At 41.3% G+C, this 12,986-nt stretch overlaps 2 protein-coding genes across 2 annotated transcripts; one reads left to right on the top strand and one right to left on the bottom strand.

The window, feature by feature from the left end:
- Window positions 1-1,370: 1,370 nt before the first annotated feature.
- Window positions 1,371-3,902, bottom strand: rdm1 (RAD52 motif containing 1). Its single transcript, XM_070923834.1, has 7 exons — window positions 3,798-3,902; window positions 3,470-3,649; window positions 2,937-3,062; window positions 2,649-2,811; window positions 2,208-2,306; window positions 2,010-2,086; window positions 1,371-1,483 (listed from the first exon to the last, which is right to left on the bottom strand). The coding sequence occupies exons 1-7, from the start codon at window positions 3,900-3,902 to the stop codon at window positions 1,418-1,420; spliced, it is 816 nt and encodes a 271-aa protein (XP_070779935.1). The 3' UTR covers window positions 1,371-1,417.
- A 2,873-nt stretch (window positions 3,903-6,775) lies between these two features.
- ifnphi1 (interferon phi 1) lies at window positions 6,776-10,657 on the top strand. Its single transcript, XM_070923801.1, is given in 6 exon segments — window positions 6,776-6,823; window positions 6,825-6,986; window positions 7,772-7,846; window positions 9,605-9,757; window positions 10,351-10,428; window positions 10,517-10,657. Coding segments are annotated over 6 exon segments (657 nt in total).
- Window positions 10,658-12,986: the final 2,329 nt, after the last annotated feature.

Below are 12,986 nucleotides of genomic sequence, written 5' to 3'. Positions count from 1 at the left end.
AGTCTTTGTATAGACTTATGTATATCTGAAACATTTTGTTTTATTATTTATCTGTATTTAGAATCTTTTGTTTGTATGTGTGAACAGCATTTCCCAGCATCCTCCTGGCCTCTGAGTGAGATCAGATATAAAGAAATTAAAAAGAGAAATCAAACAGGAGGTTGGTCCTGTAAAAGGCCCTGACAATACAGACTCCATTTTGTCTGGTGGAAATGTGTTATTGTTATTTTGCCACATCAGGAGTCAGTGACGTGTCTTATTCAGAGCGAATTCTTCAACAAACTGTTCCATATAAAATATTTTGTCAGTATTGACCGTCACTGTTCGAACGTTTGGTGACCAACAGATTTAACGCGACTGTGGAAACGAAGCGGCCGCTCAGACAAAATGAACTGAATCTAAAGATTGATTAACTCCTAAAGATTGAATGCTCCTTTACGTGCCAAACATGGCAGAAGAGGTCAGTGTTGACAGCTTTAATGTGTCAATGTGTTCTGGTGTCACGTTGAGAAAGTTGTAAGTAAAAACACTTTTTGTTGTAGGTTTTATTTTAGAAATCAGCACAGCCAACTGACTGTTGAAGTTTTTCACAAAGTCAGCTCTTCTGCAAAACTGTGTCGTGTCCTTTTACTGCCTTCTTTGTAAATGTTTTTATATAATTGTGATGTTTCTGACAGCACTTGAAAGCAGCATCTGTTTGTGTGTAAAGCCTTCTGTCTTGTTCAGATTGTGTGGACGTGGTTTGTAATCACTGTGGTGAACTGTTGGTCACTATGTTTCCTGTATGTTGATGATATTAAAGTATTTTTTGATAGTTTACTGGTCCGTACTGTACTTGCCGCGATACTTTCAGGGTCAGTCTGTTTTGTCTGTAAATCAGAGATGTTGTGTCACCACAGCTAATGTTCAGTTGATGATGGTGATGTTGGAGAGAAGAGGCCACATGTGAAGATGTTAGTTCCTGTTGCTGCTGGACTGATCAATGGCTGATTGGATGAAATTCATGATAACCAACTCGAAACTGATCATAGAAGAGACACAGCAAAGTTTTGTTTGTCCACAGCATGAACCAGGACGTCAGAATCTGTTTTTCAGGCCGCATAAAAACAACAGAACATGTTCAGGCTGGAGATGCAGCAAGTATATTGCTGTCGGAACAACAACAGCAACTGTGATCTGAGTGGTTGGACACAATGCTGGTGACTGCTTGTTCAGTTAAGCTCAACAATTGAAGACCCTGCTGGGTGCGTCCTGATTTCAACCCCTTAGTGTTTGTTTTCATCCTTTCAGTGTGGAAACTCAGAAAACAGACAGTTAACAATAATAAAACTGATTTTTTGAATAAATTAAACAGCCCTGCTGATGATTCCCATCATGCAACAATGTTGACCCAGAAACACCACAATCCTCTGGGTGTCTATGATAAAGTCAGATCCCACTCTTCATCATCATCATCCTCTTCATTTGGAGCAAACTCACTCATCTGAAAAACAGAGATCATTACTGACAGTTAACTTTATCAGATTACATTTCTGTCTGTGTACACAATGAGTAAAAAATATATATAGTAACCTAGCAAGTTACTTGCTCAGCTGAGTTACTTATATATAAGCAAGTAACTCTGCAAGCTGAGTTCACTGAACGAGCCTCCGATGAGGAGATCAAATCCACCTGAGTGTCATCTGAACGCATGCTTCGATGGAAGTACACACTCAATGACATCTGACCTTTTGTACAAAGGAGTTCAGTTGGTCAATGCCACAAATTCACTTAAATTTGATTGCCGACCTAAAAAAAGTGCAGAACCAAAATATTTCGGCTTCATTTTACATGTCATAACTTCTTGTGTTTTAATATCAAATGTTTGATGATTGATCAGTGTGGTCTCAGACTTTTGGACCCCTCTGTATATAGATATATTAAATATGTATTTAACACAGATATAAATATATTTGACCACAGTATTTTATTTTGCCGTTGGATAGACTAACAGAAACAGGTGAGTTTACCTGGAGGACTCCTTCTGTCTGCTCAGGTAGGAACTGATCTGAGGTCTGTTTCACCTCCACCATCACTTTACCATTTCCTACAGGGAGACGGGTCAACATTAGTGATGACTAATTATAAAACAGTTCACAGCTTTGTCTGTACATGGACATGATAACACCAACAGCAGCAGCGGTAGTAGTAGTTGGGAGTATTACTACCTAGTAGTATGAGTAGTACTGTAGTGAAGGCCTGGACCAGCGCTTTCTCTCTGACCAACTTCTGTAGTTTACAACGTTTCTGTAGAAGAACATCAGGATCTGCAGAGACATAGTAACTTCTGTCTTTAACTATATATATATATACGCATATATATATATATATATACATATATATATATATATATATATATATATATATATATATATATATATATACACATATATATATACACATATATATATATATATATATACACACACACACACACAGTGTTACATACTTATGTATAAATATATATACTTGTATCATTTGTATCAGAATCTCATTGTGTTTTGTTAGTCTTCACATGTTCTGTCAATAAATCTAATTCAAATTGATTGCTTACTATTAATCTACAGTGTGTAATAAAGCATTTATTAAGATGGTGGAGCTGTCCTCACCTGCGCAGGTGAAGCTGTCCTCCACCACTGCTGCTCCTCTGGTCGTCTGTCTGTGATGAGGGAAGGAGAGCTGCAGCAGACAGCCAAACCTCAGCCTCTTCCATCTGCCTCCACCCTCCTCCTCCTCTTCTTCTTTTTCTTCTTCGTTGTTGAGCTCCTTCAGCTGAGGAGGACACAGACAGGAAGTCACCTGCTCTCACACTTGCTCACCTGTGTGTAAAGGTGTAAACGGATGAAGTGTGTGTGTGTGTGTGTGTGTGTGTGTGTGTGTGTGTGTGTGTTTCTCACTGTGATGATGTCGGAGGTCCAGCCGTCGAATCCCAGGCAGTGATTGGCCAGTTCCAGGCAGCGGGCATGGCTCAGAGGTCTGCTGTCGGACAGGAAGTGAGGAGTCTGTTTGGAGCTCAGCCTCACCTGAACACACACACACACGATCAGCTGGTTACCACAGCCACAGCTACTTACTTTTCTTTGCTTCTCTTCTTCAACTGAAAGTATGAAAAGTGGAAATACAAGGTTTTTTCACCTGTGGTCACCTGGAGCCAGATTTATAAACTATGTGCACAAGAACAATCAGAATCTTTTCATCTGATCCTGAACTGCAAAGATGGACCAACATGTCTGCCACAGACTGGTCTGAGACCTGCACCTGGCTACTGAGTCAGTTTGACATCAGATAACTTTTGTTGTGATTTGGAGATTTATAAATAAAATTGAATTGAATTGAAAAATTGAACAGTAACTCTATTCAACTCTATATAAATAAACGGATAAACTTCAGTAGATGAAGACCATGTGTTGAAAGAGCGTGAGGTGATGACCTTGAGTGGAGAGCTCTGGAACACTGAGCGTCCGTCAGTCTGCCGTTGAGCCTTTGAGGCGTGAGCAGCAGAGTAGAACTTGATGAGGGCGTAGAACCCGGGCGGGTTGAGCGGAGCGTTAGGACACACCTTCAGCAGGTAGAGAGGACCGAAATACGAGAAGACACGGTCCAACCCATCCTGAAGAGCAACACACACAACTGTTACTGTCTGATGGACAGAGCTTCTTAAAAAACGCTGATTTTAGAATGGAGTTTGGCATGACATGGACATGAGGTCAACTGTTAGCCTCACATTATGCTCGATTCTGAACCTCAGGTGGACTCACATAGATTTGGGCCTCGGTGAGAGACGGCTGGATGTCCCATACAAACAGAGTCTTATTGTTCTCCACAGGAACCTGGAACTCCAGGATGTCCACCTCCACGTCCATCACACCTGCAGAAGAAAAACATCTCCTAATTTAATTTAAATACTTGAATAGTTTGTCCTTGTCAGCCAAGACACATCCCGTAAAGAACATCATTCGAAACTTTTGCTGTTAAAGAGGAGCAACGGAATGTTTCGCCATACAAGTGACCTGTCAAAAAGCCATTGATTTTAAATAATGTTATCAGGTTGAGTTGGTTTACAGTATCCACAATATATTCTGATCTAAAAAGATTGACAGGTACCCGACAAAAATTTAATCAATTCGAGTTTGGTCTTGTATTTTGTAAAGAAGCGATGGACTTGACATTAAACAACTAATGATACCACGTAACGAATGTATCGGCGAAGCAGCGTTAAAATGGCAGGTTTCTGAATGGAGTTTGGCAGGGTGTTCTCTGCACGCTTCAGAGAACATGTATTGAAGGTTGTTGTCCAACTGTCCGTTAACCGGCCGCTGCTCGAGCCTCCGGTTGTTTTTTAAAAACTCGGTAAAGTTAATTTTACTCACGGTCACTTTTCTGTTTCCACCGAATAAACAGGGTTTACCGCGCTTCCGCTAAGGGGCGGGGTCCGATACGGTAACCAATGAGGATGCAGATGGGAGTGACGATGTCTCCATCAGGCCAATCACGGTGTCCGCACGATACAAAGTTTGTTTTCAGTCAGTGTATATATTTAATAAAGTATTTAACACAGTTTTCTTTTTATTTTAACAGTGTTTGATTTGTTTTCATTGATTGGTTGAAGTCATATTATTTTATATTTAATGAGCTATTCATAAAATTAGTCACATGAAGAATTGTGCGTAAATGAGCTTTTGTTGTTTAATGTCCACTGAAAATGATGTCATTTAAATCATTTTTCAGCAGCAACAACAAAAAACACAACAAGAAATCAGAGAAATAACATTTAAAGCTGAATGAAAATGTTGCTATGTTCATGTAAAGAGAGATGTAACAACAGGCCGCCACAGTGAACTAATATCATAAACATGACCAACAACACAATATACACAAAATATATAGTGAAGAATATAGCAGACACACGCACAGACACACACACACACACACACAATATAACTGATTACGAAACACAACAGAATTCACAAAACGCTTGTCTGTTTGAAGTGATGATTTAATGATGAGACAGGAAGTGATCAAAGACAGGAAACTAAATAAATATGATGCATAAATATCTTAGTATATAATATACTATATATATATTGTGTGTGTGTATATATGTATATGTTTATATATAAATCCAGTTTAAACCAAATTTACAGTTTCCTTGACGACCAGAAAGTGAAAACGAGGCTAAAGAAAGAGAAAATGAGGCTGACGTCAGCTGTCAGTCAAACTCCAGAGAAACAGGAAACCTAATCGAATCCTGCCTTCAAAGTAAAAACATAACTTTTATAACGAGAGACTGGATAGTCTACAAACAGTCCGCATTGCGTTGGTCTTTCTGTTTCGTGTCTTCAGTGTATTCATATCTCACACAAACACTCCGTTTTGTATCCGATCAGTTAAACTGGTTCTCAGATGAAGTGTCCGCTTTTATTTTGTAGAGCTGTGACGTGTGTCATCTGACGCAGCTGGTTTGGAAAATGAAAGTGAAGGGACTTCCACAGCACTGAATAAACTTCCCAACATTAGCTAACACAAATATATTTTATTCACAATATACATAAATAATATAATATAAAATGATTTATCAATTTTTACAATATCTATCTCATAATGATTATTTCATCATCTGCCGTCTGTTTTTGTTTCAGCTTCATTTAAAGGCTGATGTTTATACTAAATACTATAATATATTATAACAAAATCAAAATATAATGAATGGATTTAATATATAAACAATATAAACAAGTCAGCTTGGAGAAATAACAGTATCAGTATCAGTACATTTACTACAGTACTGTACTTAAGTACAATTCTGAGGTACTTTTACTTCCATTTTATACTTCTACTGCACAACATGGTGTATTTTTCAATCTTACTGCACAACATTTCCTTTTCAAATTAAATAGTTACAAACGAAACAGATTATTTATATATATTCGTTAGCAACATATACTGTGTGTCCAAGTTTAAATGACATGTTAAACCCACAGCGTTTCATTTCTACTGTCTATGAGCATGTTGAACGTTGTTGTAACGTTATAATGTTAACATACGCATTAGCTTGGTGGCTGACATGAGCCACTTATTTTATTGAGCGATATCAATCAATTTTAAATATACTGGATAACTGTGTTGGCAGAGAAGATGCTGATTACTGTTACTGAGTGTAATTCTGTGACATCATGTTCCTTCTTCACTCTCTGACACACAAAATGTACAACAAAGGTCTATTCGTTTTTTAAACATTTTAATGTGGAAATGTTGCATTATATATATATATATATTTTATTATAAAATAAAATCATAATTTAACGTTTTACATAATGAGTACTTTTACTTTTGATACTTTAGGTACATTTTGCAGATAATACTTCTTTTTTCTTTTGATGAAATCTGATTTTGAATGCAGGACTTTAACCTGTAACAGTATTTTTACAATGTGTATTGGTACTTTTACTGCACTGCAGAGTTTCAGTACTTCTCCCACCGCTGATTTAAATATAAAGAGATGAAACAGACTCAACAGTTAAATAAAAATAATCAGTTAAAATGATCAGAAATGTGTGTGTTTACTGTGTGTGTGTGTGTGTGTTCAGTGTGTGTGTTCAGTGTGTGTGTGTGTGTGTGTGTGTGTGTGTTCAGTGTGTGTACCTGTGTGGAAAGTGAGAGTGGAAACACAGTGGGACTTTCTGTCTTTCACTCTGCTCTGTTTTCTCTTTCCCGTCTGGAATAAAAGTCCAGCAGCATGTTGGAGACACTGACACACAGCAAAGCTCAGTCTGCAGCCAACCATCGTCATCATCATCATCATCATCATCATCACCACCATCATCATCATGTTCAGCTGGACCGGCCTGCTCTTCATCCTCTGCACCCTGACCCCTGCCCTCTGCTGTGATTGGCTCAGACACTACGGTCATGTGAGCAACAGCTCTCTGACTCTCATCCAGCACATGGTGAGTCCAACAATAGCACACTGAGACAAGGTCCTGCAGGGGCTTCCAGGGGGCCTTGAAGAGACTCCAGGAGTCTTTCAGGGGATTTTAGGGGTCCTTAAAGAGGTTCAGCGGGTCTTTCAGAGAGTTCCAGGGGTACTTCAATATGTCTCTGTGAGGTCCTTGAGGTGGTTCAAATAATTCTTTAGGAGGTTACAGACTATATACGTTTACATGTATCAATGCATATTAAATTTTACATTTACATTTTACATTACATACATGAATAAAAAACAGAATATATACAACATATGTCAGACAAGCAGAGGAAGTAGAGTTTCAGATTAAAAGTCAGTCAACAATAACTCTGTAACATACAGATGGACATGTGACTGTTAGTTACGTGAGAGAGACTTCAAAACACTGAACTGGCCCTTTAAGGTGCTGTTGACTCCTTAGTAACATCTAGTGGAGCTTTAGGAAACTACAACAGCAGCAAACATCTGTCTCCTCTATTACAAGAAAACCATCACACAAAGTCTGATATATGTGCATGTGTCAACATATATGTTGTTAATAGACTACTACTACTAATATAACAATTACTATATAACAATGACTATATAAGTCAACATGTATGGATATTTATTAAAAATAGTTCATAACTTCTTACATGTATGATCATATATTTAAAACACACCATATATGTTTATGTATTCTTACATCTGGACCAGTGGAACCACTTCAGTTAACAGTGTGTGATGAGGTTAATTGAAGTGTCGTTTTTTTGTGTCTTCATGTTTCAGGGTGGTCAGCTGACTAAACAGGAGAGTCCAGTTTCCTTTCCATACAAACTCTACAGACGCATACAAAAAGCTGAGGTAATCAATCAATCAATAAATCAATAAATCTATCAATCTATCTGACACTCTGACACAACTGCTTTCATGTCATACTTCAACTGCCACTTCAACTTCTCACGGTTCAAGGGTTTTTTTGTAATTTGAAGTTTTGTTGAGTTTTATATCACAAATATCCAGCAACAAAAAAGAAAAAGAAAAGGGGAACTGCAGGTACCCTAACAGACAGTGATGCAGGAAAGGCAATTATTTGGTTACAATAATGTGGTGGACATTTATACAGGTAATAATTACAAATGTACTGTATCAGACCATCAGATTCTTGACAGGGTTAGGTTGCTTCCTCCAGACACGTATCCACCAAAGCTGTCCCATTGTTCTTTAATCATATCATTTTCCCAGTTCAGTTTTGCCACCATCTTCTCACACGCAACTAATTCCATCATTTGTTCTGTCCACGTTTTCATAGTAGGAGTTTGAGGCTCTTTCCAGCATCTTAGAATCAACCGAGCACAGGTTAATAGGCCAGTTGTTAATACTCTAAATACATATTTACTTAACTGCGGTACTGCATTTTGTCCCCAAGGAGACACAACCTTGGTGATCTGGGCAGTTCACATTCCAACCATTCACCCATATATTCCAGAACATTCCTCCACAAGGGGAAAACTGTGGGACATTCCCATAATGCGTGCATATAAGTACCGCGTTCTGTTTTACATTTCCAACATAAACTGTCTTTAATTAGACCCATATTTTTGAGTCTCGTTGGGGAGTAATAATACCTGTTAAATAAATGTGCCTCTGGCTTCTCTGATGTATTCCCCCGTGTTGGAAAGAATCCTGTCCCATGTTTCTTGTATCCATTGACCCAAGGACATAAGTCATGCCACTTTGATGCTTTATTTGTAGGTAACGCTCTATTGGGTTTTCTTCTTGACAGAAGTGAGTTTTCCCCTTCACACAGTGTCTAATTTGTAAATGCTTCCAGAGATGGCCATGTCCCTCCAGGTTAAACTTCTCCCTCGTTCTGTTAAAGAAAAGGAAATAGCCCTCCTGGAATAAGTCACTTAGTACTCTGATACCTTGTCTGAACCACTGAGCCCAGTAAACTGTCTGTTGACCTATTTTTAGTTTCAGATTGTACCATATGGACGCGTACTTTTGATTACTATGAGAGATCTTACATTTTTATGTACTTCTTGGCAAACTGTCTTTGAATGTACTAGAATGGGATTCATCATATTGTTTTTCTCCGTTTTTAATGTTCAAGGTTATCTTTATTGTCCCACTGGGGGACATTTGTTATGCAGCAGGAGTTTATATAATGACTGAATCAGTACAAGGAGCCAGCCACAGTGCTAATTGTTGTCAAGCATATTATTAGCACTTGGGATGAAAGGAGACATGGAGTCTTTCAGTCGTCCCTCTGTAGTGGTGGTCCTAGCAGTCCTAGCATTTGACCTACTAAGGACTCGCCTGACTCCTCCCTGAGATCTTACTGGCAGTTTAACAAGACTTATGGGGGACAAATGTAGGTTTCCAAACCAAGCAATGATACAAAAGTCTTTCAGAAGTTGCACAGACACACTTACACTTCTTAATCTTATATATGAATATATATATATTCATATATATATATATGTTTAGAACAACACACTTCACACACTTTGACACATTTACATACAAACATGTAAGTCATCTGTTATGTTGATGACATCAGCTCTGACAGCCAATCAGAAAGCTATGATTCACACCTGTCTCTCTCTCTCTCTCCAGGTGGAGACAAAGTTGGTTTTCATCAGAGACACTCTGGAGCTGATTTCTGATCTATATCGCCATGGCAACCTCTCTTCCTTTACCTGGGATACCGACAAGACTGAACACTTCCTGATTAGCATCCACAGACAGACAGATGGATTCAACAGCTGTGTGAGTAGACAGACCAACAGTCAGAGAGACAGACAGACAGAGAGACAGATAGTCAGAGAGACAGACAGACAGAGATAGACAGGCAGACAGACAGACAGACAGACAGACAGATGGATTCAAAAGCTGTGTGAATAGACAGACAGACAGAGAGAAAGACAGACAGAGACAGACAGACAGAGAGATAGAGGGACAGATTGACAGACAGACAGAGACCAGACAGACAGACAGACAGACAAACAGACAGACAGACAGACAGACAAAGACAGACTGACTGACAGCCACAGAGACAGACACTTCAACTCCTTTCATCTGATACTTAAAGTCATACCAGTGCTTAAAGTTCAGTTTTTACACATGGACTGACACCAACATCTCTCAGTGATTACTCTTCAACTGACAGTTCACCTTCTTTGAATACCTCTATCAGCTGAAACACAACTGAATCTTCAAATGTTCTGACATTGTGCTTAGCTGGCACTTCAACTTCTTTCAGTGCTTCCACCTCAGATGCAGCTTCATTTCCTTTTATATGTTCAACTTCAGGTTTTACCACCAACCACAGAAAAACAATTTGGCCTGTGTTCTTTTTTCAGGTGTCGACTAACAAATCAGCAGACAGCAGACTGAGAAAATACTACAGGAGACTGGCCACACATACGCTGTACCGCACTGTAAGTACAAGTACTGTTGTAATACTAATTGTAGCATTGTACGTACTGGGTAAAAGTAGTAGTACTGACTGTAGTTCTGTGTGTACAGGGTGGTAGTGCTGCGTCCTGGGAGTTGATCAGGAAAGAAACTAAACTGCACCTGGATCAGCTGGATCTGCTGGTGGCCTCCATCAGAGCTTCACCTGCTGCCAGCAGGAGGCGCTCTACACCTCCTCAACACCAACACTGACACGTCTCGTCAGTGTGAGAGACGGACTATGCTAGTTTCCATTGTATTTCTATTTATTTATTTACCATGTTTCTATTTATGAACAACTTTTATTTATTTATTGACAGTTTTGTATTTACAGACTCTGACTCTGATTTTACTTGAAAACATTTTGATAACTGACTACAATATAGTCCTTTCATGCATCTCTGTATTTTGTGTTTGGTTCATAACGCACAGTGTGAGTGACCAGTGTTCATATTCATGATGTGCTGCTGTCATAAATCTACAGGTGACACTATCTCTGACCTAATGTACCTGCCTTTAAATCCGCCTCTCATCCAATCAGAGAGCAGATATGCAGCAGCTTAACAATGAGACGTCCTATTAGCACCCCCCACCTGAATGAGACGTCCTGTTAGCACCCCCCTACCTGAATGAGATGTCCTGTTAGCGCCCTCTACCTGAATGAGATGTCCTGTTAGTGTTAGCGCCCCCCTACCTGAATGAGATGTCCTGTTAGCGCCCCCCTACCTGAATGAGATGTCCTGTTAGCGCCCTCTACCTGAATGAGATGTCCTGTTAGTGTTAGCGCCCACTACCTGAATGAGATGTCCTGTTAGCGCCCTCTACCTGAATGAGATGTCCTGTTAGCGCCCCCCTACCTGAATGAGATGTCCTGTTAGCGCCCTCTACCTGAATGAGATGTCCTGTTAGTGTTAGCGCCCACTACCTGAATGAGATGTCCTGTTAGCGCCCTCTACCTGAATGAGATGTCCTGTTAGTGTTAGCGCCCTCTACCTGAATGAGATGTCCTGTTAGCGCCCCCCTACCCGAATGAGACATCCTGTTAGCGCCCTCTACCTGAATGAGACGTCCTGTTAGCGCCCCCTACCTGAAGGAGACGTCCTGTTAGCGCCCTCTACCTGAATGAGACGTCCTGTTAGCGCCCCCCCCCCCCCACCTGAATGAGACATCCTGTTAGCACCCCCCCTACCTGAATAAGACATCCTGTTAGCGCCCCCTACCTGAATAAGACGTCCTGTTAGCGCCCTCTACCTGAATGAGACGTCCTGTTAGCGCCCCCCTACCTGAATGAGACATCCTGTTAGCGCCCCCCTACCTGAATGAGACATCCTGTTAGTGTTAGCGCCCTCTACGTGAATGAGACGTCCTGTTAGTGTTAGCACCCTCTACGTGAATGAGACGTCCTGTTAGTGTTAGTGCCCTCTACCTGAATGAGGCGTCCTGTTAGCGCCCCCCTACCCGAATGAGACATCCTGTTAGCGCCCTCTACCTGAATGAGACGTCCTGTTAGCGCCCCCTCCTACCTGAATGAGACATCCAGTTAGCACCCCCCCTACCTGAATGAGACGTCCTGTTAGCGCCCTCTACCTGAATGAGACGTCCTGTTAGCGCCCCCCTACCTGAATGAGACATCCTGTTAGCGCCCTCTACCTGAATGAGACATCCAGTTAGCACCCCCCCTACCTGAATGAGACATCCTGTTAGCGCCCTCTACCTGAAGGAGACGTCATGTTAGCACCCCCTACCTGAATGAGACATCCTGTTAGCGCCCCCCTAACTGAATGAGACATGCAGTTAGCACCCCCCCTACCTGAATGAGACATCCTGTTAGCGCCCTCTACCTGAATGAGACGTCCTGTTAGCGCCCCCCTAACTGAATGAGACATCCAGTTAGCACCCCCCCTACCTGAATGAGACATCCTGTTAGCGCCCTCTACCTGAAGGAGACGTCATGTTAGCGCCCCCTACCTGAATGAGATGTCCTGTTAGCGCCCCCCTAACTGAATGAGACATCCAGTTAGCACCCCCCCTACCTGAATGAGACATCCTGTTAGCGCCCTCTACCTGAAGGAGACGTCATGTTAGCGCCCCCTACCTGAATGAGACGTCCTGTTAGCGCCCCCCTAACTGAATGAGACATCCAGTTAGCACCCCCCCTACCTGAATGAGGCATCCTGTTAGCGCCCCCTACCTGAATGAGACGTCCCGTTAGCGCCCTCTACCTGAATGAGACGTCCTGTTAGCGCCCCCCCCTACCTGAATGAGACATCCAGTTAGCACCCCCCCTACCTGAATGAGACATCCTGTTAGCGCCCTCTACCTGAATGAGACATCCTGTTAGCGCCCCCCTACCTGAATGAGACATCCTGTTAGCGCCCTCTACCTGAATGAGACGTCCTGTTAGCGCCCTCTACCTGAATGAGACGTCCTGTTAGCGCCCCCCCTACCTGAATGAGACATCCTGTTAGCGCCCTCTACCTGAAGGAGACGTCATGTTAGCGCCCCCCCTACCTGAATGAGACGTCCCGTTAGCGCCCCCTAC

This window comes from Enoplosus armatus, chromosome 17 (assembly GCF_043641665.1).
Source record: "Enoplosus armatus isolate fEnoArm2 chromosome 17, fEnoArm2.hap1, whole genome shotgun sequence".
Taxonomy (NCBI): domain Eukaryota; kingdom Metazoa; phylum Chordata; class Actinopteri; order Centrarchiformes; family Enoplosidae; genus Enoplosus; species Enoplosus armatus.
The sequence above is the reverse complement of the archived record's forward strand: the minus strand, read 5'-3'. Positions and strand labels throughout refer to the sequence as shown.